General features: G+C 38.3%; 2 protein-coding genes across 13 annotated transcripts in view; one reads left to right on the top strand and one right to left on the bottom strand.

Annotated features, from left to right (window-relative positions):
• RPAP2 (RNA polymerase II associated protein 2) overlaps positions 1-23,955 on the bottom strand; it is a 34,080-nt gene extending 10,125 nt beyond the window's left edge. The window contains exons 1-12 of one of the 3 annotated variants that reach the window (XM_027694296.1): positions 23,881-23,938; positions 23,007-23,052; positions 22,848-22,912; positions 22,192-22,306; positions 21,424-21,522; positions 20,391-20,456; positions 19,300-19,388; positions 18,255-18,290; positions 16,463-17,399; positions 16,054-16,148; positions 14,223-14,303; positions 8,458-8,526 (exon numbers count right to left, since the gene is read on the bottom strand). In XM_027694296.1, the coding sequence (XP_027550097.1) occupies positions 8,458-8,526; positions 14,223-14,303; positions 16,054-16,148; positions 16,463-17,399; positions 18,255-18,290; positions 19,300-19,388; positions 20,391-20,456; positions 21,424-21,522; positions 22,192-22,306; positions 22,848-22,906 (1,646 nt within the window). In that variant the 5' untranslated portion in view covers positions 22,907-22,912; positions 23,007-23,052; positions 23,881-23,938. Of the gene's footprint in view, positions 1-8,457; positions 8,527-14,222; positions 14,304-16,053; positions 16,149-16,462; positions 17,400-18,254; positions 18,291-19,299; positions 19,389-20,390; positions 20,457-21,423; positions 21,523-22,191; positions 22,307-22,847; positions 22,913-23,006; positions 23,053-23,880 lie in introns of all 3 variants that reach the window. The other 2 variants (XM_027694297.1, XM_027694295.1) reach the window with 2 other exon arrangements.
• The window catches only part of GLMN (glomulin, FKBP associated protein), a 35,854-nt gene continuing 32,164 nt past the window's right edge, over positions 23,910-27,599 (top strand). For 4 of the 10 annotated variants that reach the window (XR_003536023.1, XR_003536024.1, XR_003536025.1 and 1 more), the window contains exons 1-4: positions 23,921-24,307; positions 25,488-25,611; positions 26,067-26,192; positions 27,008-27,127. Coding sequence is in view for 7 of the 10 variants with exons in the window: in XM_027694292.1 (XP_027550093.1) it covers positions 25,546-25,611; positions 26,067-26,192; positions 27,008-27,127 (312 nt within the window). In the remaining 3 variants the exon portion in view is untranslated. Of the gene's footprint in view, positions 24,308-25,487; positions 25,612-26,066; positions 26,193-27,007; positions 27,128-27,599 lie in introns of all 10 variants that reach the window. The other 6 variants (XM_027694288.1, XM_027694293.1, XM_027694291.1 and 3 more) reach the window with 6 other exon arrangements.

Below are 27,599 nucleotides of genomic sequence, written 5' to 3'. Positions count from 1 at the left end.
TCCACTGTGTCTAAATTATTTTTTATTCACAAGTTAAACATAATGACCTCAATATTTCTCTACTTGCCCTTCCCAGTTTTGAAAACAAATGCCAGCGTGGTTTTGGACCTCTCAAAATGAGATTCTTAGAAATCCCCAGAAGTTACAGATTCTTAAGCATCTTTTCCCAGACACATCAGCACACAGTAGGTTTAAAAAAAAACCAAACAAACCAAAACCAGAAAACCCCAAACTCTTTTCCTGTTTAATTATTTCCAAATCTATTCCTGACTTGATGATTCCTAGTAAGTCACTTTTCTACGCTTAATCTCAATCTTACCATATCTACAGCAGATGAGTACTAGTAACATTGACTTGTGAAAGTACATTGACCTAAACATACACCTAAAAGCAGCAGAATACGTGATGAGGTTGGGAACAAATACAAAGAGCCAGATGAACCTCAACTATTCGTTAACTTTTTAAAAACCCAAACACCTCATCTCAGAAGTACTGAGTTTTATGATGAATGAAATCTATTCAGTGTGTTAAGATGTTCAGATGGACAGAAGGTGGAAGAGAGAGAGTGATATAGGCACTTTGTGGAATGCAGGCTGTAAGTGTGGTACACAAAGTGAAATGAAACCTGCTGAGATCTCAAGCCTCTAAACAACCAAGCACCTGTACAGCTTTTGCACTTATGCTGGTTTTGCACTGAATAGTCTGTAATTATCCATATACACTTTGCAGTTTCTGGACTAAGCTCCCACACACTGGTTAGCTGTGTTTGCTACCAGCCAGTTAAAGCACACTTTTACTTTTCAGGAGGAATTGGAAGAGAAGAACATGTACTGCTGTGGATGTGACTGTTCTAGTTTCTTTGTATTGTTTCACGCAAAATTTTATGAGGCTATAGTTATTTTATATTTATACAACATTTGGGTTAATTGATGGTTGCAGTCTTCTTATCCCAATTATTTATTTTAATTATTCACATTGTGTCAAAAACAGCCACCTGCCCTGATGCTAAACTCGCTAGCTTGGATTGTCTGTGAATTCTGAGAACGTTCTCATAGCCCATTGCCTAGAGAAACACTTCATGCATCATCTTCTTCTCAGTGACACGTATTTCCTTCCTTCCCCAAAGAAGCTGTATTTTCTGCTTTCATAAATAGGAAAGGAAAACATTTCAGAAAATACTGTACATTTTTGCCTTCACTGTTAAGATCCCACTTCAGGTCAGAACTTAATTGCGAGACTGGATGAGTGTCACTGAGTGTCAAAATGTTTTTATATCTCAAAAAGTAACATGAGAAATAATGAGAAGTAGTATGAACTGCCTTTGCATTTGATTCTTACAGTATTAGGACACAAAACCAGGTCTCCAGTTCATCATTGTACTGCCCACTATCAATTATCACATAAAAATAATTTGCCTCCTCTCTGAGTTAATCTCCTCTCCCCTCCAAATTTTCATGCCTCTGAGTAATTTTTAGTTTATTCCTGGTCACTGTAGAATATTATAGGACCACCAATGTTCTCCAATATAACATTCTTGATATGAAAGTAAATAAAATGCATGTCTCTATTTCCCCCAACTGACACAGACCTTCGATATGTGGGTCTTCAGGTAGGTTGTGGACCACTGTTGATCCAAGCAAATTACAACAGCTTTCAACTATTCAACTATTCAACTATTTCTGTTTTCTAAGACATAATTCATTCATAAAGGTTTTTAAAGTCCTCATGGTTTTTAATCACTTTTAGGATTCTTCCTCCTTAAAAACCATTACACACTTAATGTAAGTTAGGCAAAAAAATTGTCTGCTATGTCAGGTCTGACATGTTCAACAGCAATATAACAAAGGAAACTAGAATCTCTGGAATGAAATAATGCCTTTCGAGACAGCCTGTCTTACTGTTTATTGTTACAAGGTTTTACATTCCATAATCTACATCAAGCAGCATAAGAGAGAAATGATTAGCTCTTCAAACAATACTGCTCTTTCACAGGGACTTTTTACAAACAAAATTTTTCTCTTATAGTGGTTCCAGAAGAGTTACGGAATACAATACTTCTACCTTGGGCACAATTTATTTCTGTGCTAAAGAAGAAGAGGACACACCATTCAGCCTACGAGAGGTACCACTATGACTATCTGCATGGAACCAAACAAATAAATCCAGAATCCATGCAAAAAATTCTGCTGGTACAAAATACCTGAGGATCACATGCCGGGAAGCTGTAGTAGCCTTTCCAGTGATGTCCACTTCTACTTTTTTTTTGGTTCAGAAACAAGCCAAATTAACGCTGATTTTTGTCTTACAATGAAGTTTCCTGTACGCCAAAACCACTGCTTATATGTCATATCCCCACTAATGCAGGCTGTTCTTTACAAAGTTAACTAAGATAAAATTAAAACTCTGAATATAAAAGATGCAAACGTGTGTCAAAGTAATGTTTTTCTTTTAACAGATGGGTAATGTTTCATGATAAAAAAAAATGTTTACATTGAATGTATTAAGATTAATTATTAATAAGCAAGTATATTTTCATAGGGCTACAGCTTCAGGATTCAGTTGCAAAATGAACAGTTCAGTTTGCCCAGTGGATGAAGTTAAAATACATTTAGTTTAAAGCTAAATTTAGGGAAGCTGTTAACAGTGTGAGTTACTGATGGCTCACTGGCAGCATTAGTTCAGAGCTGTCTATATTACTATTACTATATTACTTATTCTGCACGATAACGACTTCCAATGGACAAAGCTGTATGCGCCTATTATAGAAGGAGGAAAAATATGACATTACAATAGAATTCTTCTAACATAAACCTTTTAGAGAAACATCACTTTAAAACAGTACTCTCTCTGGGCTTTTTTCCATCTGCTTTATCACAGTTGTGGCATAAAGTTCAATAGGACATGAACTCCCACTGACCAAGTCAGCTCCCCAGTGAGTCAAGATGATGAACCAGACTTCCAAAATCTAGCATGCTACCTTTCAGAGGCTTGAAACACAAGTGGCAACAAAAATCTCACTTATTCACATGAAAGGCAAAAATGAAGTGGCAAAGTACTTTCCCTACTATCATATTCTTAATTCACAAGTATATTTGGAATGTAATCTTGCCAACGGTGACTAAAACAGAAGATCCAAAATGATGTTCCACATCTCTACATTCTAACAAAAGAAGATTCATCAGAACACCACCACAAAGGACAATTTATAGCTGGTGATGCACTTTGCACACTAGCTCTGCACGGTTGCAGATGTCAGTCTGAATGCCCACACATACAGCTGCTGGGAACAGGCAGATTTCTATCTCTTGGAGGTATTTCCAAGACACTTGGCAGAAAGCCATGGCCTTGCTCTTCCCTTGCACTGGGCAACAAAACTGGCAGGTGCAGAGGCAGCAGCTTTCTGAGCCAACCCTCCTAACTCTATGTAGCAGAAGTCCAGGAGACAGTGTGTGCTATGGCTCCACTCCTGCTGATGAAGCCACTGTTAAGAGGAACTAATTATCCCGGACTCACCTCAGAGAATTTGTGCTGGGCAAACACCAAAGTTACACAGCACATCCAAATCTGCCAATCAGAAGGCTACCAGAATGGAAAAACGACTGTAGCTGTATGGGCTGCAATGAAATCCAGGGTCACTTCCTGCACAACAGCACTACACAACAGTGGGGCTTTTTTGTGTTAGGAGAAACATCTCCTTGGAAACTGCTAAGGTTTCTCCATCTATTTTCTACCTTATGAATGATGAAGATATTAAATTACTTCAAAGTTGGCACTGATTAATATCCCAATTAACAACCCTGAAATCCCTTACAATACTGTTCCATGTATGTTTCCTAAATATTACTGGAACATGCTAGGAAGAACTAAGATAATACTGACCATGTCCACAATCTGCCAAATGAGCAGCTTTGAGTTTGCTTAGAAAGTGCTGATGAGTAAGCAAGCTTGATAGAACTGCTTAGCAGAATTAAGAATTGCTTAACAGAAAACCAATTTGAGCTCACACTTACCAAATGACATCCTAAAACTAACAGAGAAAAAGGGAAGAAGGTATTTTTAAAATTTTCTAACACGTTAAGACAAACTTGCCTTTATTTTACACAATAATATAACTCTGCAGATAGAGACAACACTGTAACTGCATTCAAATGTTTTTATAAAAAGACTTTTTGGATTCTTGGTCCTGCAAGCTCTGTTTCAAAATGGTAAATAATTCTATTTCTAGCTTAATAATAAATGATTTTTCTCAGCTGAAACCTGGAACCAAACTTCCATCATCAAATGTGCTAAATAAAAGATCATCCAGCTGACTCGCAGAGTGACTCTTTCCTACAGAAACCACATACAAGTCTGATTCACATCCTATATGTATTTGTACATTAGATTTGTACATTTCAAACATTCAGACACTTTCAGATAAGAACACAGTAGTGTTATCACAAAAATCTGAATTCCTCTTAAAATAATTTAGAAATGTTAGCCTTGAGCAATAGATGTGCTCTCGTGTGCAAAGAAGTAAAAACACATACTTGAACCCAAGATTCTCCAGTTCCTGAACTGTTATCTCCAAGAGAGTAAACCTCTAGAGTACATCTCCACATGACACATTTATCTAAAGTGGCTGCACTCATATAATGATGGCTTTTGTTTAGTGATCATGGTCATTTTGAGTTTGTTTAAATACTGCAGCCGAATGCTTATAAACTAATCCCAGAACATTTTGAAATGCTTCAAAGCTTTTAGCGGGGGAACCTCTTGCATGGGCTTTGTAGATGAAGCTGACCACAGTTCACTGGAACCAGACAGCTCAGATAAGTAAGATGAAAGCAGACATTTCCTGAAAATATCTTGAAAGCTTTCCATTAGTCTGTGCCAGGGGTATACACTAAAAACAGAAAGTGCCCATGCTTGTACAGCAACCAATCTTCACATTGCCTTCTCCATTCTTTCTTGAACTACTGTATTTGTATCTATTTATCTGCTTCATTTGCTTTCTTGCAACGTTCTTTGGGGGAAAAAGATGCAACTTCTGCATTCTGGTTTACAGTACCTTATAAAGCAGCTATTACTAGAACAGAAAATTCTGTTTAACATATTAAAAATTGCAACAGGAAGAAATAGGAATCTACCAATGCCAAATTTACTACAAATTACAATAAATAAGAAATTTGATCTATAGATAATTTTTAAGAGTCACCCACTCCATGACAGGCATGAATGCAATTGTTTGAACATAATTCTCTGGCTGTCAAAGTGTACTCTAAGAAGGTCAATTCAGCATTACTGAATGTGCTGGTCATAGGAGTGCCTCAGGCTAGATTTTCAATAAAGGCTGAGACTGGCTGTTCATATTTTATACAATAATTTGATTGAATAAATCCAACTGCTCACTAGGAACATGAAATACTCCACTGCTGCGTCCTCCAACATTTTATACTTTGAGACATACAGTCACAACAGTCACACTGTCCCATTTCAGGCACTTCATTTCAGAGCAATGGATGAGAAACCCAGCTTTCCTTAATAGTCAGTAGACTCAAGGGCACATAAGTACTTTTAACAGCTTCTCAAGGACCAGCAGACTATAGTGAGCCCAGGTTCTAATTTAAGCACCAAAATTCGGCGTTATGACTGTCCATCTTGCTGTATCCTACAAAGAGTTAATATGCACACTTGTGTGAAGAGAGGACAGCACTGTCACACCATAATACAATTATAAAGCACTGATGACACTTGAATTCAATACAGTAGCAATGACAACAGTTATTCTGTCCAGCAGCTTATCACAAAAAGGGTCGGGGCACTCTGAGACTGCACTGTGGAGTTAAGTACACCAAGTCCCCAGCACGCTCTAGCCATACCTGAGAAGGAAGTGGTGAGCCACAACCCTGATGCACAAAATGGGGTGCAAGCAAAGTCCAACAGTTGCTACTTGAAACAAAACAACCCTGCCCCCTTCCATACAAAACAAAAAATACTTGAAGTCTTCATAAGTTTTTTTGAGGTATACCTTGAAAGCCATGTTCACTCTGCCTTCTGTAATCTCTGTTCCCTGCGCCCTGGGGTACTTGTGATATGGTTTGCCACCCACCTGGAAAGAGGAAGTATTATCCTCTTCCAGGGTGTAGTTTATGCTGTTTAGTATTGGGAGTAAAATGGTCGTCCTATGTTTGAAACCAGGAAAAGACCTGTGAATAAATACTGTCAAAACAGGACTGGAGCTTATAAAGACCCACTCTGACCCAGGCCCCAAACAACTCCATGATATAAATGACATTACATGTGCTACCATGTGCGTAATCTCTCAGTACAGCTAAAGCAGAAGACTTAACAGGGCGCTCTTCTTTTTATGAGAAATATTAGTAATATATGACAGGTTCCTTGGCAGACTGCAGGAGGAGAGAAAAGGCCACAACATGACGATCTGTATGTGAGGGGCTGCCCAGGTCCTCAGTAGCCTTCCCCTAAAGGGGAAAGTGGCTTCCACTAAATATTGAAGTTTTATTAGAATTCCCAAATAATTACGTGTTCTGCTTTAATCTTTCTGGAAATGATGCAACACGTGTCATCTTGTTAGAGGAATCTTATCACTCGTTCTAACCCACCTACATTCTTCTACATCCTCTCCTAAGAGGCACCTGAGAGAAGTTGTTCAAAATCTCAAGATCATGAGCTTGCAAGAACCTTACAATAAGGGGAAGTCAACAGAGGTTTTATTAATTATTTCACTAAAATAATATTAGAAATAAAGTCTACTGTACTTTATCATCAAATATAATTCATTTGTTTAGGGGTAGACCCTTAGAAAGCAAAAGTAAAAAGAGACTTGGTTCTCTGCTTACACTGATTGTTACCAAGACTGCCTACTACTTGTATAACATTTTAAAGCATCTGTAAAACAATCATTAGTTATGTAAACATTTAGAGCTCATCATATGCAGAGACCAGCAACATACTTTAACTTCTGATCAAAAAGTGTCACCATTTCCTTAACTATACGGAAACTACTTGAAAAATTCATAAGATCTGTTTCACAAATTAACAATTCAACCATAAGAATATATAGTAAAAATGACAAAAGATTTGTTCTTATAGTTGATAAAAAATTTATGCCGAGGCATTCAAGTAAAGTTACTTTCTGTGTTCTGATTTAATGAATCATTTGAGCGGTATCTGGCTGGGTGACACAGATGTAAGGCTCGTTGAAGCCTGCTCTAATGCCTGCTGGTACAGTCTTCCTTGGGACAGTAAAGCCAGAACAATGTGTCAGACTGAAGTAATATCAAGGAAAGTAAGTGCAGTGGTGGGGATGCTCTGAGGCTGGCCCACAATACTTCTTGACCTGTGAATGTCTGTAAACACTTCTCTGTCCTACAGGCTCCAGTGACCCAGGAAGCCCAAAAGAAGCAGCAGCAGCAGCGCAGTAATAAACAGGCTCTGGAATAAAGATTTTTGCAATCTTGTAATTTAAGCTCAAGACATACAAAGATTGCTTGATGATTTAACCCTACTGAAAGGCAGTGTCCGACACCGGTGGTGTGAAACCACCAGTGATTTCTTAAAAGGTGAACTAATATTAAATATTTAATACAAATTTGTGTTTGTTTAACACACTGCAAAGTTTGTGTCTTTAACCTCAGAAATGTACCTGAATTTGCAAAATACAAATTAAGGAACTCGATGCATATGAATACTGCTTTTACAGATCATGCATTTGTGTAGAAGTTTACTCGAAGACACTATAATAAAATCAGGCTTCCCATCAGGAAAATCCTTGTAAAGGATTTAATTCTACAGTAAGTAAAACAAAGCCAACAAGGAACTGTGGCCTTGTAATATCATAATCTTGAACAATCAAGCTAATCCTCACAAAAATAAAATACTGGCTCCCAGTATTCCTTGGGAGTTGCTAAAAAGGCTTTCCCCTCTAAAAGAAGTTGGCTAAAATGTTTAAACAAACGTATTTAGAAGCACACCATATCTTTTTGGAAATAATTTGACTTTACTCATAGAAGTGAAACCTTTTAAGAAATTAGAAGTAAAATGAAAAACCAAAAGCTTGACAGTTATGCCAAATCCAAATAATACAATACACGTCATTTTGTCCTAACGTCAGAGAAGGGAAGAATGTCTCTCAGCAGCAAATGGAAGAGGGTGAATTACACTCCTTCATCCCACCAGCCCTCCTTAAAACCCCCTAAGGCTTAACTTTTCTTTTTTTTAATGTAACATTCAGTTATTGTTAAAAAGTTATTGCCCATTCTTAACATTTGTTGCAAATTGGACAATCCTGTTTTGTCAAGAGAATTTAGTTCATTTTCATGAGGAAAATATTTCTCCTGATTCCACAGTAATTTCAACAAATCTTAGCTTCTTTTATCTGCAGATTAAATCTTGTTTCAATAGGCTAGTTAAGACAGTTGCATATAAGAATATTTGACATTAAAAGGTACTTACACAGACAACAAAACAATAGCGATTAGAGTCCATTCAGGCATTTTGTGAATAATATTTCTGTTTGTTAACCTGAAAAATAATTAAAAAAAAATCATTACATTTCAGAGTAAAAGTAAACAGATTTTAACAGCTGAATTTTAAGTCTACCATTAATACACTGAGTTATAATGAAGCAATTACAGCTGTATCTGAGCAATGCACCAACTTTCAGGCTTCTTTCATCCTGTAATGGAGGAATTGCAAAATTCCCAATATGTCTCTTCTTTCTATATGAAAGTGGGATGGGAAAGACTGAAAAGAAGCTAATTCTTTGAATATGCTCACAAATAGTCCTGGCTGCTGTGAGTCCCACTGGGAAATTCTCTGCAACTGCACGTGTGTTTCTGAAAAGACAGACCTTCTTACACTTGGTTTCCCTCTTGTTGGCTTCGGATCCAGATTTGCTGCGAGAGCTAATGTGGAAACAGACTGAATTTTATAAGATACCAGCACCAATCCTCTGATGATTCTTGTTTTTAAAATGGAAACCCAGAATTCTAACTTATGCAATGGGAGTCAGAGGAAATATAAGAGCCATATAAATATAAATGAGGTGTGAATCAAGAACCTCATGGGTGTGCAACCAAAGTGCTGCTGCACTGAAACCAGCTGACCCCCTTGGCTGAACTGCCTAATAAAACAGATCTGCTCTAAGTTAAGTGCTAACCTGTCCTACAACAATTCATGTGCGAATTGCTATGGCCGAATTTAGGCACGACCCAAGACATGCAATTTCATGGAAAAGTCACAGTTAAAAACACAGCAGTGGCTGGGCAGGCACCCAAAAGAGCCAGCTGAATTAATTTTATTCGACAGATGGCACCATCCAACAGAAATAATGAAGGGCAAGTGCCTCCCAGTGTTTGCTTCCTTCTTGCTCTCAGTTTCCCTTCTGTGAAGCCTTGCACAAATTCAGACCCAGAATGAAGATACCCTGTTATTCATACTCACTCCTACAGGCACTGGTGAAGGGAAAAGCTTGTTTAAAGTTAACTGTTTGGCAACAAATACAAATCCAGGGTTTTCTTCCCCAGTAAGACTACTTTTAAAAAAAACCTTTTAATCACTTTGGGCAAGTATATAGTTACCAAAAAAGAAAAAGGCAAAAAATTTACAAATTGAGAAAATAGAACTATTTGTACTTGTTATTGTTGAAATTCAAATTCTGTTAACTAATTCCCCAAAATTATGTTCAAAGTGGTCATAAAAAATGCAGTTATGAATAAGACCTTTTATGTTTGCATTTATCTATTTCAGAAACCTATTAAAAATTAATAAAATAAATTAGTAAATATCAAAACAATATTATCCTATTTTTCTCCTCAAATCTCCAAATCTTCAAACCAAACTAAGATTTTGAAGCAATGATTCCTCAAGTAGTGTCTCAACAGCCTGAGTTTTATTAAATTATGAAAGGCAAAACAATGTTTTGCCCTACATATGCAGGAATTGTCACATCTAACTAGAACCAACAGTTCTGGCAAATACAGATTATATTTGCTATTAAAAGATTAATGTTTAGCAATTACTATTGGAAATAGCTAATTGATCTGGCAACAAAGCTTGTACCTGGTAAAGTGTTAAGTGTTACATTTTTCTGGCTATAGAGCAAGGGCCAAAACAAAGGCTTAACATCTTGACTCAACACTCATGACAGTGATAAACAGTACCAAGAACTGTCTGATGGAATCATCTTGACAGGCAATTCATATGTAACATTCCAGTTAATCTGCTATGATGAGACACAATGAAAGAGACAGCTCCAGGCCACTTGGGAAAACTCTGTCAAATAGAGAAAGTAGCTTTATTTCAATGCTCTACAAGGAGTTATTATTGATTAGAGCACAGGAAGGTGTCATTCTTGTACACAAACTGAGAGATGCAGTTATTTGTGTCAATTAACTCTTATTCAATGTTAGTATTGATTGGCAAGGTCTGAACACTAGTCATTGCCATCAATATGCTATTTATGAAGGAGGTAGTGAAAAGACACAGACAACCAGCAGGATACAGCAATATGGATCTGCTGCTGTCCTACTGTCACTGGACTGGATGAACAGTCAGGCTTCCACAATCAGTAACCTTTCAGTACAATACTTGTCCTAAAACACTTGTGCAGCTGGAAAAAAAGGTCACATTTCAGGCAGATCAGAGTAAAGTTAGCAACCTACAGGTGTGAAGCCTTAAATAACAAGGAGCAGTGGAAGGGCAGTCACTTTCAAAAACAAGTTGTGTGTCAACACCAAGGCCTCTGAAGAGCAAAGCTTTCAGAAAACAGGGAACTGCAGGGCCTCTGTAAGAATGGTTCATTAAATCTTTGTCTTGCCTCTAGCCAAAACTGTTACTTCAGAACAATCCATGAAAGAGAGGTCTCTAGATTTCTGTAATAAGCATATGATGTGGAAATCGTAAAACTGTACAAAACTTTTTGTATGTGATTTGAGTTTTGCAGTGGAGTATTTTCTGTTATAGAGTTTGGCTAAATTCTCCCTCGCTTACCTAAAGAAAGAAAACAACACGCAACTTTCCAAAATGGAACGTCTCTAATTTCTTGGCCTCTGCAGAGCAGCAGACGTAAGCCAGGAAAGTCTGATATCCCAAATAGCTGTGTGGGTCGCTTAGTTGTTAGTTTGTGGGTCTTGTGGTTCACTCCAGCAAGACACACTGCAGCCAGACCTGAGTGCTCCCACCCCCCAGCAGGACCCACGCAGTTTTCATACTCTATGAAGGAGCTCAGACTGAGCAGATGGATCCAAGTAGCAGAAGCTTAGAGGATACAGGATAAAGGACTCAAGAGTAAGATGCATAAAAATTCCATCCCAAATGTCCTCCCAATAACTGACTAGTACCCAGCCTGCAAAGGAAGGGGATTCTAATAGGGAAGTTGTAGTAATACAGGGGAGTCCAAAGTGAAAGTTACCAGTAAACAAAACCAGTAAACCCAGAAATGACAACATGACAAAATGACAAATGACAACACAGTTGGTTTTACTTCTTTTTCTTTAGTTGTCTTCCCATTTAATTACCATCAACTGCAAATGATAGCCTGATTTGTAAACAGTGCCTGCTGTGGCAGCAGATTTAAGCACTGCCTAAGTGCCCTGTGAAAGAACTTGGAGAGAGACCACAACAAACTTGAAGTTATAGAAAAGAAACTCAGCAATGCTGGAGCTGACACCTTTTCCTCAGCTGGATTACATTTCCTGGAATTTCAAAGGAACAATTTGACTAAAGGAACACTGCAATGGGGATTAGAAGATGGACACCAACATTATTATGCAAAATATGTATTTCCCTAAAACCCATAAAATACAGATGAAAATCTATTTTCAATATCAAATATTATGCCTTAAAAAACAACCACACATACACAAACATAATAATTTCCCCTCAGTTTATATATAAGTAGCTAATTTTCTCTTGATCTTTTAACAAAGTCCCCTTACACACTCTGGAGAGTTATTTTACATCTCAGTTTTTGTAACAAAAGCTTACAGGCACTGAGGGACTTTGTTTGGGAAGAGCTCTAACCATTCTAAAATGTCTCTTGAGATCTCTCTAGTGTGTTTCTTAGCAGTGGTGATTGAATAAAATGCTGCCCAAAGGAGGCTGAACTGCAAGTGTTCCTTTAAAAACCAATGGAGCTGAAAATTGTTGTTGCTTAGTTCACCACATGCTCTTTTACCCTTCTTCAGCTAAGCTCTACTACAGCCATGTGTTTTCTCTACTACCCTCTTTGGCAAGTTCTTCAGCCTGAAATATTTCCAGTACAAAAAGCAGGAAAAAGCATGAACATTTATCAGTGCTCCTATGTAGTCATTAAGTATGTGAACAACATTAACAAAGAAATTTCTAAACCCTGTAAATACAAATGCCATTTAAAATTTATCCCAAGTCTCTCTGCCAAAGCATTAAATCCAAAGCTTGAGAGAGCACTAATATTAAATAAATTTAAACCTACATACAGAACTGGAGATTCAAATCTATGCCTTCATCTTAGCGAGCTCTTGTGTATCAATAGACCTTTCCATATCAGTAATGCAAGAAGGAGAAAGGTTTTCATTGCTTCCCTATTTCCTGTTTTTGTTATTTCACTTTTAGTGATAAAACTCCATTTTTTGGAGATATATATATTATATAACTTGCCTTCAACCACCCCTCACCCCAAATCCTGAAATTCTAAGCAAATGATATGGAATCTTCACACGAAGAGAGCCCCAAGACCTTGCTTCTATTACCTTCAACTTACTTCCTAACAAAAAAAAGAGATAAAAATAAACTCACAAAGCGTTATCTAAGGGATCAGAAATAGATCAGGGGAGAATTTTAAAATATGCTAAATTATTGCTACATGAGCTAAGTATTGAGATCAAAGCCCAAATAAATTAATTTGGTTCCACTCTTTAAATATATATATATATATGTTTCATATATATACGTTTTAGAAGTCTATTTTGGCTTCAAGTCTTATTTTTATAAACCACTTCTAAAATTTTATATTCAGGGCACACTGTCTTTGAATAGCAAAAATTATTTAAAATAGAAGTTCTGCTTTTGAGAACCTCCAGGCCTTCTTACATAATCAATCATACAAAAGTAGACTGAAAGAGACCAAATGCAGTTTTTCCAGTTTTATCAACCCATAAGCTAAAGTGACTATTAAGAATTTAAACTGCAGAGCAACAAAACTGTTTTAAGACACCAAGATCTTATTCAAATAACAGGTATCTATACAGTATATATATGTTGCTTCAATATAACCAAAAATATCTTCCCTGGTTTCAATGTTGCTGTTAAAACAAAAGGTTAATCAGGACTTAAAAGACTCCAATCACAGAATCAAGTTCAAACACTAATAATCCTTTTAAATAAAAGAGATCATGATCAGAGTCATCAGAAGGGAAGAGAGAATTTTCCACAGTAAGAAATCCTGCATATAGACATCTGTGTTTTAGTGGCATCCTTCCAGCCCAGATCCCTTGTGGCAAATGCTGCATGAATGAGTTCTGGAAAATTCACATGTAAACCTCACGCAGGTTGAGGATGTGGGAACGACGTTTCAAGAGTGACAATGTACACACAGTTAGCAATTGCTGATGTTCTTTTCCTGACAACACTTGAGGATGCAGGACATGATCTAGGTCCAAGTTATGAGAGTTGTGTTCCAAAGGAAACCTAAAAACATTCAGAGAAGTTACCACCATTCTGTTTTCCCTCCTTTATCTCACTGTTTCCAAATACTGAGTTTAGTCCTACTGACTGAAGCAGAAGCTTCCTCTGTGACGGTAAAAGTGCCCACTAAATCTACTTCCCTTTAAAATCAGGAACAGAACAGGTCAAACTGGACCTTCTTCCCGACTCTAGAAGTTACTGGTAACAATTATTAATCACATTAAAACCATTTAGCCAAGCTGCAGGGAGCCAGAGCAAAAGAAAGCGACAGATCTCAGAAACTCATGCCTAATAGGAGGTGACAAGGTAGCAGAACCTTTAAAAGACTCACCATCATCCTCCAGAGACCACTGGCCTAGTTTTTAAAAATCTACAAATACTCCTGGTGACCTAGTCACTGTCAGGAGCAGGGAAAGGGTTGACTTCTTAGTCCACAGGGAATGGGACATTACCTACATGAACACACAGCTAGAAAAGGGCAAATCTGCAAATTGTTCATTGGCATGTTTAATTAATCAATTAAGAAGAATCTCTAAATAAGGACCAATACTCACTGGAAAGTTTTGACAAGATTTTTCAGCTCTGCGTAAACATCACCCGGAGCGATCTGAAGAGGGCCCAAAACTGCAGGTAATCTAGGAGGCAAAAGACACCAGTCAATATGCATTTTCTTCTCTTTCTTATTTCTTCTCAAGTAGGACTTCTGCCAAAGCTTATCAAAGTTAGTAAAAAGAAAAAGAGTGACTTTTGTGCAGCAGATCAGGCCTGTAGTTTTCATTGCAACTTCTTCTGAGCGGTGTTTGGGCCACCACCTTCACTTCACAATAGCTTGTTTTAAAAAATAAGCTCCAGTTCAGAGTGAACGTGAAGGAGAAATTAAATACAGTTCTACCTACATTTTCTTACTCATTTCACATTTCAGTTCTGACAAGATATTCTTACAATTATGAGGATTGGAACTACAGGCCTTATAAATTTTTCAAAGGTTTATATTTACTTGGTTCAAAAATAACAATACAAAAGGAAACTACATGTCTGAGGCTTGCACACAGAATATACCTGCTAACCTCAGACTTGCACAGATGCAACAGAAATATCACTCCACTGTGACCTCGATAGTTGAAACCAAGATGATAGTAATCAGAAAATTTCAAAAGAGAGAAAAATACAGGTTTCCTCCTTACCTGACTGTACATAAAAACTGATAGAGTACACACACTGCACATAATGTTTAACTAGTTGCCAGTATTCCCAAATGATGGAAATAATGTGCATTGTTTTTCACATTTAGGATTAAACTTTCGCCTTTATTCACTTGTTTAATAGCTAATATCCTGTTGCATTTGAGTTTCCATTCATATGCACACAGTGCATCAATATCACAGGAAGAATCAAGATTTCTGTTCTGTACATCACTGCATGTTTTACAAAAACTGAGCACAGGACTCTCATGATGCTGGGGATATTCCCTGCTTTATCACAATGAAAACTGTGACAGGATCACTGCATCACCTCAGAAACGTAAAACAATTGACACAGGCCAGACACTCGCAGGATGGTTTGATTCCATGATTGTTGCCTATCCACACACGTTGCAGGCAGAGAAAAACGGAAAGGATTTTTTTATTTTATTTTGGGGGGCAAGTTTTGGTTGTGGAGGTTTTTAGTTTAAAAAAAACCAATCCTTTGGCAAAACCTAGTTTGGCTGGTTAACACAAACTACAGGAAAAGTAAATACCACTAACAAAAATACCAGAATCATGACCTCCAAAGACTCATTTATCTGCATTGCCTTGACAATATTTTCAAAGTCCTCTCAACTTTGACAATTTAGTAATTCTAACAGCTACAACAGAAATGCCTTAATTTATTTTCTGGGACTCCAAAGCTCTTTTATGTGTATGAAGAAGGTCTGATGCCTGGGAACTTTTAAGATTCAACTCTGAGGGCCTTTAATGCTTGTAGCTAGGGGCATACTGATATCAGCCATCCAAACATGGACTAGAAACTCGTTTAGTAGCACCTTTGCTTAAAGGATTATGAGGTTTGAAAACATTGCTTCCTTCTCTGTAGATTTTTTTTGCCAGTAACAGTATGCTTAATGTACAAGACAAATATTTGCACTCCTCCCAATCAACTTCAAGTTTTTCAGTTTAAAACTGAGCAGCTGGTACATGCAGACCACGCAAACTGACATCTGCAACTGTACCACAGGTGATGGTCACAGAAATAAATAAGTGCTTTTGGACAATATTAGGTTTAAGTTATGACTAAGGCCACCTAGAAAAAGCCAGGCCCATCCTTGGACAGCGTGTTTGTTACTTAAAATGATGATGAAGGAGCACCAACTTCAGATTGACATTTAACAAAGTAAAGGATACTTACGCTTTTCTCAGTTTTTCAAGGACGATTCGCTTTCTAATCTGCATTTGTGCATTGGAATCAACAAGTGGGAAGGTGAGATCTTCGTGTTGATCATCCTGTGTTAGACAAAACACCTTAGCAGCTATAACCTAGTATTTAATTAAAGTCAATGCATCAAAACAGCCACAGATTATCAATAAATGTTTAAACATAAGATTACTCTTATCTCTGAATAGAAAAAAACCCCAAACTGTAATTTTTTAATGGACAGAAGCTTGCATAATCTGACCCAACATACAGTGTGCAGCCAGCATACTTTTCTCCTTCCCTGCGTGAGACACCCACTTAGGATGGCAGAAACAAAGCAATAATTTTTCGAAGGCCTATTCAGGCTTTACACAGCCTCCAAACTATTCCACTGCACACTTACTTTGTCTGTGCTTGGATGTTCCTCTTTCTGTGCATGTGTCGCTGCCTCTTCAGCCAAGATGCACCTCCCTTTATAGAACTCTTTCACTCGGAGTTCTAGGAACTCCGTTTCTTCTTTTAACTTTTCGTAACTAGGCACAGGCTTAACTACTCCACCTGGGCCTGTGAAAGGTAAAGAATAATTCAAGCTGGTTTCGGACCCTCTTACAGCAACAGTGTTAAGATCATCAGCTGTATCTAAGTCATCCTCATCAAGTTCTTCAGTCTCCTGGCTGGCAGGTGCTATGCACTCTGATGAGCACAAAGTAGTATAGTCTGGGCCATAGAGAAATTTTAAAGTTTCCTCAGTTCTCCATTCCGTAAGTGTGTGTCTAAGCACTTCCAGTAAACTGCCTTTGGAATTAACTGGATTCCTCAGTTCATGTTTTCTATATTCTGTTGAGTTAGCTAGTGTTCTTCTAAGATGTTCTGCCCCTCTTTTGCTAACACCTAGAAAAACTATTTGTGATCCACAGGTATTTTCACAGATTTGTGAAGCAATTGATTTCCCTAGAGTAGTATTTTCTGAAGGTGGTGCAGTTATTTCATTACGAACAGAGCAAGCATGCTCTTCTTCCTGAGTATCTAATTTACAATGAGAGAGCTGTTCAGTGGCTTCTACCACATCTGAATCTTCAGTTTGAGGGCTGGGGTAGACTTTCTGAGCATGCTTTTTTTTGAGGATGCTTTTTCTGGGCAATTGCCGTGTAAAATTGGCTGAACTTGACTGATTTCCTGGTAGGACAGATGAAATAAATTCTTGCTCATTATCACTGCTGCTGTCACTGGCTGCGTCATGAGAACCAGCTTCACATTGCTCTGAAGGTATCCTAGGATTTTCAATGTCAGATGCTTTAATTACTTCATCACGTAGTTTCACCTCTTCTCCAGACCGTCCACTGTAACAGAAAACACAAGCCATCAATGAAATAAGAAATGGGTGTTACCTGCAGTAGCTTTTCATTCTCACGTAAGAATGATAAACAAAGCATTTTTCCCCTTATAGAAGAAGAATGATTTTTTGCTTTAAGAATCATAGCTGCTCTTCTAAAAGTCTTCCTGAACTCAGAGTTGTACTGTTCTACAATCAAGATGACAAGTATAGAGACTATTTAAAGAAGTGAGTTCTCAGCTGATTATTGTCAGTTAGAAAAGTAAATAAAATATTATTAAGGACAGTAAAATAATATCAGACTTAGCATGATGAATACTGCAATTTTAAAATGAAGACAGGTATGTTAAAATAAATAGGAATATAGTGCCCTAAAATCAGAGGGACAGCAGAGCTGTTTGACCATATCCAAGTTTGCCACCTAATGGCCACGGATTGCAAAAGAAAACAAACAAACAGTCACAATACACAGGGAGGTACAGAGAGATGACAGAGTGGTGTGATTTCATTTTGGCTGATACAGACATTTTAGATTAGGAAGTATAGAAGCTTTCATCACATGTAATTGGCACAATTTTCTTTATAAAGAATAGATAGCATAAAATATGCAAAATACAAACAGTGTCTTTGTTTCAGATTTCAACGGGCTCAATTGAGACACACAATCCAAGAGCAGCTGTACACTAAATCATACAGATCAAATATGCTGGGTTAGAATCACAAAGGAAAAAAAACATTGTGTAGGTTCTAATAAAGTCTTTTCTATAATACAGGAAATCAAAGATTCCCGTTTGACCTGATACGATACTAAAATTTCTAAGTATAGGTGCATATAAAAAAAAAATAAAATTGATCAGTGTACCTCTGTCCCTCCTTCAGCAGCTCTATGTCTGGTGGTCTGCAAAAAGAAGACACAGAATGAAAACTTTCCTGCTAAATCAATTCTCTTGAAATACACATAAATACAAAAATAGTTGAGCTTGGAAGGGATGCTTGAGGATCCTGTGGTCCAACACCCACTGTTTAAAGCAAGGTTATGAAAGCAGGTTTCTGCACATGTGCTTACAGAGAGGGACTTGTGTGCCTGCAGCACCAGGATGTTACAGTGAACAACATATAACACAACCAGCAAGTCACACCAATGTTAGTCAGAAAGGACCTCTGGAAGGCTCTAGTCTGACCTCCTGCTTGTAATGCAACTGTCACCAGCAGCAGTTTTGATCAGCCACAAATTCATGAAGTTTAAATCTTGAAAACCTCCAATGACGGAGATTTTAAAACACTGCTGGGTATCCTATTTCCTATGACTGTGAAAACGAGCTCACACCTATAAATTCAGCTAGTTCCTTTTGCTGAAAACCAGGAGACTATGAAAAGTAGTGTCTTGGAGAATGAAAGTTGAATAAATTCAGCAGAACATTCTCTATGCAAGTCCTTATCGTTCAACAGTGACACCCATTGGCTCCACTCATTATTGCAAGCCTGTGTTTCCTAAGCTAGAAACAGGCTGCATTACACTGTTCCAAAATGTGTATTGCAGGAACAACATGAAATGGGCAATCTGAAATTTAGATAGGATAAAGAAACTCTTCATGGTGTAGTCTGCTTTCAGATGCAAGCATTTGCAGTCTAAGCTGAAGACCAATGCCAAGTGCTGTGCTAAGGGTGATCAAAACATGGTCATGTCTACTAAGCAGATGGGAGTAGTACTGAGCCATGTCAATTATTATAATCCATACAGCAACAACACTTAAAAGGAACACTGTGCTAAGCTTACACCTTAACATCAGTTACCTCTGCTTCAGTCAAATAATTTTGATGCACTTCAGCTGATTAATTAGCATTGCAGCTTGCACAGAGAAGTGATATTCTCAAAAAGAGCAACGAATGTATAAGATTATACTTACTTTTCTTCTTCTCTCATCCATACTGGACTTTTAGAAATTTGAGCTTCAAAATATTTAGATGCTCTATAGCAGAAGTTGCTGCAAAAGCACTGGAAATGAAAGAAAGCAAAAAAATATGGCTAAAGCCAACTTCAATACTCATAGAAAGGTACAAAAGTAATTGTTTTTTATGCCTGTATTAAGTACCAATTCATGTTTCTTTTCAAGACTATGAGCAGGTTTTTAATTTACCTGAAAACCCAAACATATCAAATAGGTCTATCCCATTCCCCAAAAGCCAGTTTTAGCTTCTTTTTTCCCATTTTTCTGCTTTTTGTAGTTTCATTACATACTGAGAAGCAAACCAGTGTTGACTCCTACATAAAAATTATTAAAAAAACCCCAACAAACTGTTCAAAGAACAAGCCATAACCCATCACAGTCATACAGTTTAAAAGACATGCGATAAAATTCAGGTGTTTAATAATTAAAATTTTGGTCAGCAACAGAACTTGTTTTTTTGCAATACTTGGAACAACACCTAAAATTTTGCAGCATCTTTGAAAAATTGACTTGCACACTTGCATCACAAGGGAAGAAGACAAAGCATCCCACTTCTTCTCGGAGTCCTGCCTGGTTGCCTAAAAAAGCAATTCCTAGAATTTCACGTATCTTGAAGTTGTAAATAGAGGAAAGGAATGGATACCAGTGACACTGAAGAAACTCGTTCTGTAACTGGAAACATTTATCTTACAATTTACTGTCTAAGCATCTGTAGGTGACTGCATATCCTGCGAACTGGCAAAGATGACTTTTATACAACCACGTGTCACATATGTCTTTCACAGATCAGCTGTACCACATTCAAACTGCTATCCAAGTAAAATTTTCCACGTTATGTTTAAATATAGAAAATATGTGGGTTTGTTTTACCAAAGACAGTATCTAGAAACTGAAATGCACAAAAACCTCCTAACTGTTCATGAAAATTATTTTTGTAAGAACCAAACATATTGGCTCTAAATCAAAGCCACTATATTAATGCTGTTACAAAATGCATTTCTGACGTTGTATCTACTACATACATTGTAGAAACAGACTTGTTACCATACCTTTCTTTCAGTGATATCATAAACTCTGTTAGTTTTTGTTGAAATCTTGTACTTCTGCTTTGGCACCTAAAACAGAATGTTTTCACCAGCAAGACTGTTACTTCCATGGTGACCATACAGAGAGCTTCATTCTTAAGTGTAATATGTTCTAACTGAATTGCATACTACAACCACCTTTTCTCTCAATTCTGATGTTGTACCTTCTCACCTGTAAGAATGGCAATTTATCCTTAATCATATACATCTCACTATCAGTAGAAGACAACTTCAGATCTACAAGAAAGTCAGTGCTGAACATAAAACAATGGAGCTGCCATGGCAGACACTTTCCTCACGTGTAAGTGCTGAGCAATGACAGACAGGTCCTTCCTTAATTCGTATTTATTTGTATGCACATGAGACTGTACTGTCAGAGACCCCCACCACTACCCAGACAAACCCAGAGAGGAACTTCTATAAAATGTAATACAATTTCAAAGTGAACTTCCGTGTGAACATATGAAGTCCAAACCAGCAAATTTTTTTGTACTCAAGTAGATTTTTTTTTTTAGATAATCATGTGTACCACAGGTATCTAACTGAACTGAGTTCTGCTAAAAGAAGTCTGACTATGATTTTGACACAGTTGACATACATTTTTACAGCAGATGTATATGTATTCACATAATAATATCCCTGCATTGTATTACTTTTTCACTTCAATCCTTCTCACAGACACTTGTGGTTATACTGACGAAAGAACAAGATTAGAAAATTTTCTCATGCACAAAGGAAGGCCATGAAGCCATAACTCATTGATCTTTATCACTGTCAAAGTAGATGCTAACTGATTTACCATATAGTAACTGATGTCTTTTAATCAAATTTTACCTCTCACTTCAGAAGGATTATACTGAAACGGAGTGATATGGTGCCTGGCCCATTACTTGGCAGTATTTTAATCTTTGTTTAATAGTCTTTAAAAAGAAAATGCAAGAGAATCAAAATTGTGAACAGACTCTTACGATAACAGCATTAATGAAAAGGAACTTACATTTTCCAGTTTATTTTGACACAGAGGATAACCACACAGTTTGATGATAGACCGTTCATCAACAATGTCTTTATAGTGAGATGGAGTAATACATTTTCCCTAAAATTACAAGAAAATAGTTCAACAACAGATACTGGAAAATATGTCATTTTTTGTACTCAAAACATCTCATAAGCAAGTAAGTATTTTAAATTTTATAAGTTATCTAGTAAGTTTAATAAACAACATTTAAAACCTACACAATAAAAATGCTAAAAGGGTAAACAGAAAGAAGACAGAGATGGGCACTTCATTTTACAAATACAAGAGCTTCATAATTTTGCCTCTAGTGTAGCACCCATTTCCATAATTTTCCTCTATTTATATTTACCAGTTTATTTACAACCTTAACAGGAATAATCATCACACCATTTCAGCAAAACTGTGCTGCCAGATAAACTGTGGTGTATTTATAGAAACTTTGCCTAAATTCACAGATGATGTTACGTAGACCTAAATATTTATACCTCACCCACCAGTCCAGAACCACAGAGGTATATAAAAAGGCTATGATAACAGAGTGAGGACTCATAAATGTATACAGTCCTGCAAAACTGGGGCATGTTTTCACTGCAGAACCCTTGAAAACAAGGCAATCATCATCAGAGCTCACGAGAGAGGCAATCGATGGTTTGTCTATTTTAAACTGCAGTAAATTGTTCCAAGAACTTTGGAAAAAAAAAGCAGCACACTAAGACACAAAACAGTACAAAAACTTGCAACACCTACAGAATTTAGAAGGAACTCTTCAGTAATGTTCTCCTCCAGGAGCTGTTCAACAATAGACAACGCTTTTTTCTCAAATTCAATCTTCTTTCTCATAGCAGCTTCCAGAGCTGCTTTCCTAGAACAGAACAGACACTGAATGACACAGAGGGTAGATTTTCATAAACAAATTTCCAATCATATCTTTATCTTTTTTCTGAAAAACACTAGCTTACTCTTTTCTGCATCACACCATGTTGGCCAAACAAAGCAACAAGTAATTGGACTAGTAATTCTGTTATAACCACAAAGGAGTTTCCAACCTCGGTTTATTTCCACTCTGGTCAGGAAAAGTATTGACTCTAATTGCATTGCAATACACCCCTCAAGGTGGCCCAACTCTTCTTGCAAGAGAGAAACCAAGAAGAATGGAAAGAAAAAAGGACTGGAACATGATTGCGTGTGAGGTTACAAAGTAAAAGAAGGAATAAATCAAACAAATGCTACTACAGTAGATTTCCTGAATGCTTTTTAATGTGAATAAGTATAAATGGCAGGTATGCAAAGAAGTTAAGATGGCAAAAAGCAAGTATTACTAAGGAAATACAATTGTGAAGGTTGGATTCATAGACTTTTAGTATATTATACAATGCACATATGTGCATGCTGTTAGAAGTTACAGAGCATCACTCCAAACAAGCCTGCATGATGATGCTGCTAATCTCCTGAAGGTAGTCATGGTACTCTGAGAAAGACAAAAGACATGCAAGGCAGAGAATGCCATTTCAAAGTGAGGTAAAATGACACAAATGTCGCTTTTTGTTAGTCAGAAACTATACCTTTGAGCAACATCTTCATTCTTTGGAGCAGTTGAATGCTTATTTCCTAGAAATCAAATATAAAAATGTAGAAATATAGAAATTAGTGTACTTTCTTCCTTTAACACTGGAAAATACAGGAACCTGAAAAATATTAAAATCTCTAAACTGTAAGCATAATCAAGACAATTGCTGAGAAACTTGCTTTTGATGGCCGTGACTTCAGTAAGCTGGTAAGTATTCAGCAACTAGTTAGCCACAAGCGTGAGGATAGACAGGCCCAACTCTTCCCTTACTTCCCATTCATTCATCATGTTCTGCGTACCCAAAAAGCTACGAGGAGAATAATTCTGACAGTAACTTTGTGCAAACCGCACCCGCCCCGGCTCTCCAGCCCAGCGTTACCCCTGCACCCCGCTGTCCTCTCGGCTGCCCCACCGCTGGGTTTTGCTCCGAGCCGGGTGCGGCGCCAGCACCTCAGACAGAGCCGCTCCTGCCCCCGCCGCCCTCGCTGCCCCCCGGCCTGCGCCCTGACCGGGCGGTGACACGGGGACTTCGGCAGCCGCTCCCCTGACACAAGGGCAGCAGGGAGGTGAGACATCGGGGTGTTATGCTTCGAACAGGAGGACGCAGCGCTCTAACCCGCTGCACGACCGCTGTCGCGGGCTGGGGCGAGCCGTCCCCGCACAGCCCGAGGGGACGGCGAGTCCCAGACCCGCCTCGCCCGTCCCACCGCCCATCGCGCCACGCACCCGGCCCGGCCCGGCCCGGCCCGACCGAGCCGTCCCGCCGCTCCCCTCGGCACAGCGAGTTGGGCGAGCCCGCCGCTGTGCCAGCCTGAGGGCACAGGGAGAGCCCAAGGCGCCAGGCGGGGGGGCAGGCGCGCGGAGCCCACCTGCGCGCCGCCGGCGGGGCCGGCCCGTCCCGGCCGCCATCATCGCCATCGCCTCCGCCCCGCCCGCCGACCTCTCACCCGGGGCGGAGCCGGGCTGGGAGAGGCGGTGGCGTGGAGCTCAGGGGTCTGGCCGGTTCGGGCTGAGGTGAGGGTTGCTCCATGGTTTTTAGTTCAGCCGCGTGTTACGAGCTGAGCCCCTGTGTTGTACCGCCCAGGGAAGGGGCTGCGATGTATGTTTATCAGGAGGCGGTTTGGTGAGTATTAATAGAACGTTTCACATGATCCAGATTCTGCCCACTTGCCGCTGAAACCTCCGAAAAGATTTAGTTAGAAACCGGATTAAGTATTAAGGCCGGAGACCATCTGCGAGCTGGGCCGGTAAATCCCTGGAGCAGCACGGTGGGTGCTCGGAGCACGTTCCAAGGCTGTAAGTACCTTGTGAAGTTACTCGGGGGTGAAAATGCAACAGTATTCGCGTTAGAAAGAACATTTAAATTGTTCTGGAAGGATTAGTAACATTCTGTGAAACGAAGAGCTCAAATAGTACAGCATGTAGTAGTAAAGTATGACCAAGTCAAAATGACAGGCTAGATACAATGGATAGGTTTCAACGACATAAAATGTTAAATCAGGCTGTCGAGAATAGAAAGGTAGTTGTTTATTCTTGGAATAATTAAGGTCACACATAGATGCTTTTTGAGCTTTCATTAATTGCCCCCTTCGTGTAATCAATCATCCAGATAGATTATTATCCAGGTGGTGTCTGATGTAGCTTAGGTCAAACATAAGAGGAAAGGTTGAGGACCTTCTATGGAGATGTCTGTGTTTTGATGAATAGATAGCTAATTAACCAGGTGTAGGGCTAATTGACACTCATAGTGATCATATAACCAGGTTTAGGCCCATGGCATTACTTGAAACTATAAAGATTGTGACTGCTGCTATGATATATCACATGGGATAACCAAGCTTGATTTTATTTTTAATTTGTGGTCTTAGCTATGTAAAACTTTGTATGTACTTAATATTACTCAAATGTTTAACTTAATTGCTTTTAGTTTTGAATTATAGTACCTAGAGGTAAAAGGCCACTGAACTACCCCAACGTAAACACTAGAAAGAAATAAATGATACTGCATTTGTAATCGTGATTGGACTGTTGGTATAAACTGGCATGATGCTTGCATCAGCTGTGCATATCCCAGATGCAGGGTTAAAGTGTTCCAGTCAGGGCTGAGCAGGAGCTTCTCTGTTCAGACCTTGTTCACAGGAAGTGTAGTGTGTCATGAGCATCCACACTTGGCGTGCAGACTCTCTCTGTATTAGCTGCAGTTTTCAATGTGTGTGCCTAAAGTAGTAGCTAAAGCCTCCAAACTTCTTAAATGACCCAGATAATAGTTGAAAAATTACTTCCCTGTACACAGAATGCAGGTTGTTTCCTGACTGTGATACTATCTCCTGCAAATATGGGGAGTAGAATAATATGGTGTACACTTCCTAAAAATGCATTTTTCCGTGTTTTTTAATCGTGGAGTCTTCTTAATATCTGTCTAGGTTGTTCTCATTCCTCTCTTGACTTTTTTTTTTATAATGTAATTATTTTTCAGCATCTGTTTGAAATTCATGTGATATAATACTGCACTCTTTAGTTTATAATAGTTTTTGATGCCAGAAGAACACAGTCAAACTATAATGGCAGTTGACGAACTTCAAGCCATAATACAAAGATGCGTAAGTAGTTTTCTTTCCTTAAAAGTAACAAATGTAAGCAGTGTGCATCTCTCTTCATATATTATAAGTAAAACCAAAATGACCTCAAAGCAAAGACAGTTGTTAGCAGAGTTTCTCATTGGGCAGCTGAGTTCAGCCTCCATATTTCATTGACTTCTCTGTGATGCTTATCCCAAGATGCTTGATAACGTCTGCTTCTTGAAGAAAGAAGTGTTCCTATACCCAGGAACAAAAGCAGGTTACTGTAGAAAATATATCTTCCAAACAGTATGCTGTAGTCTACACTTAAAAAGTGCTGTTGAAATACTGCTTTGTCTTCTGTAGTAACTCTTGGTAGCTTTTTTAACATGTGAAAAATGTACATAAGTTATAACATTTAATTTTTAAATGAATGCATGTATTTTCTTATTTGACTTTTATAAGCATGGAGTTAAATGTCAATATTTTCTTTCTAGCAAATTCTGGAAGAAGCTGATTTCAAAGGAGAAGATTTTAATCTGTTTCTGGTGGCAGGTCAGAAATGTTTAGAAGATGGCTATGCAGCTCAGTTATTAGAAGTAATTCAAAATGAGAAAAATAAGGTGAGTTTAAGTTTACAGTCTATTAGTTGTGCATTAACACAATTAAATGCATAAAACTGCTTATTAAGAAGGGAAAGCTACTTCCACTGTTAAGCAAGGCTGTACTTATGAATAGCTAATAAGTTGCTCTGTGTTAAATTAGAGAACCCAAATCATGGTAATCTTAACAAAACCATTTTTCAGTAAGTGACGCAAAGAGAAAAGGAAGGGCAAAAGCATAAATAGGAGAAGCTGACAGTGTCCCTCTTTTGCAGGACAGGGATTTCAGATGATGTGCTGGATCTGCCTGCCATGGAGTTGACTTTCTTCTTGGCAGCCTGTATAGGGCTGTGTTTTAGATTTGTGACCAAAACAGTGTTGATAACACACCAGTGTTTCAGCTATTGCTGACCAGTGCATGTACAGCATCACGGCCTTCTCTGTTTCTGACTCTGCCCCATCAGTAAACAGGGAAGTTGGGAGGGGACACAGCTGGGAGAGCTGACCCAAGCTGATGAGATATTCCATACCATGTAACATCGTGCTCAGCAATAAGATTCTTGCCTCCATCCCACTGAGGGGTGAGAGTGAGCCAGCAGCTGGTGGGTGCTTAGTTGCTCTCTGGGACCAGCCCACCACAGATTGATATAATAATACTGGCCAAAATTGTAAGTTAATTGTAAAATAGTTGTTAAATTTTCACTGACAGTGACAGCTATGGTGTTGGTTACAACCAGGAGATTGATCTGTTGTCTCTTTTGTTCTTTATATATACAATCTTTATGGGTTTAGAAGACATACGGTTTTGGTTTATTCTCTGAAAATCTGGTCTTTAGGTTATCATCAAGAATATGGGTTGGAATCTCATCTCTCCTCTTGTTAGATGTATTTTCATGTATAAACAAGAAGATGATAAGCGAGAACACTGCCTGAGGATACTAGATCAGTTGGCACAGGTATGGTTTTGAAATATAATACAATAATAGTAGGAAAGAGAGAGGTCGTAATTTCCTCCCCGGTTTCCAAAGAAAACAAGGCATGAATATTTCTGGGTTCTTCTTATTTCCCATAACGTTTAAACTCATGGGCCAGTTTCATCTGAAGCAGACACAGGCTTAGTGTTCTCAGAGATAATTAACGTCTTACACATCTGAAATTAGTAACTGGGTAAAACAGTGACAAAGCATTACCCAGAAGAAGGCAGCAGATAGCACTCAAAATTTTTGATAGCCAACTGCTGCAGTCAGAGCAGCCACAGCAAAACTGCCACTTACCTACTAGAGATACAGTATTGTTGTCCCTGAAATGTGAGATATTTCACCCAGTGTGCAAAGCCAAAAGACACAGAAGATGGAGGGATTTGATTTAGTTACACTTCTGCACAGAAAGAAGGCTGGATCATTAATCCACAAAGCTAGCACACCAAAG

Source organism: Neopelma chrysocephalum, unplaced genomic scaffold, assembly GCF_003984885.1.
Source record: "Neopelma chrysocephalum unplaced genomic scaffold, ASM398488v2 Primary Assembly neopelma1_97, whole genome shotgun sequence".
Classification (NCBI taxonomy): Eukaryota; Metazoa; Chordata; class Aves; order Passeriformes; family Pipridae; genus Neopelma; species Neopelma chrysocephalum.
The sequence above is the reverse complement of the archived record's forward strand: the minus strand, read 5'-3'. Positions and strand labels throughout refer to the sequence as shown.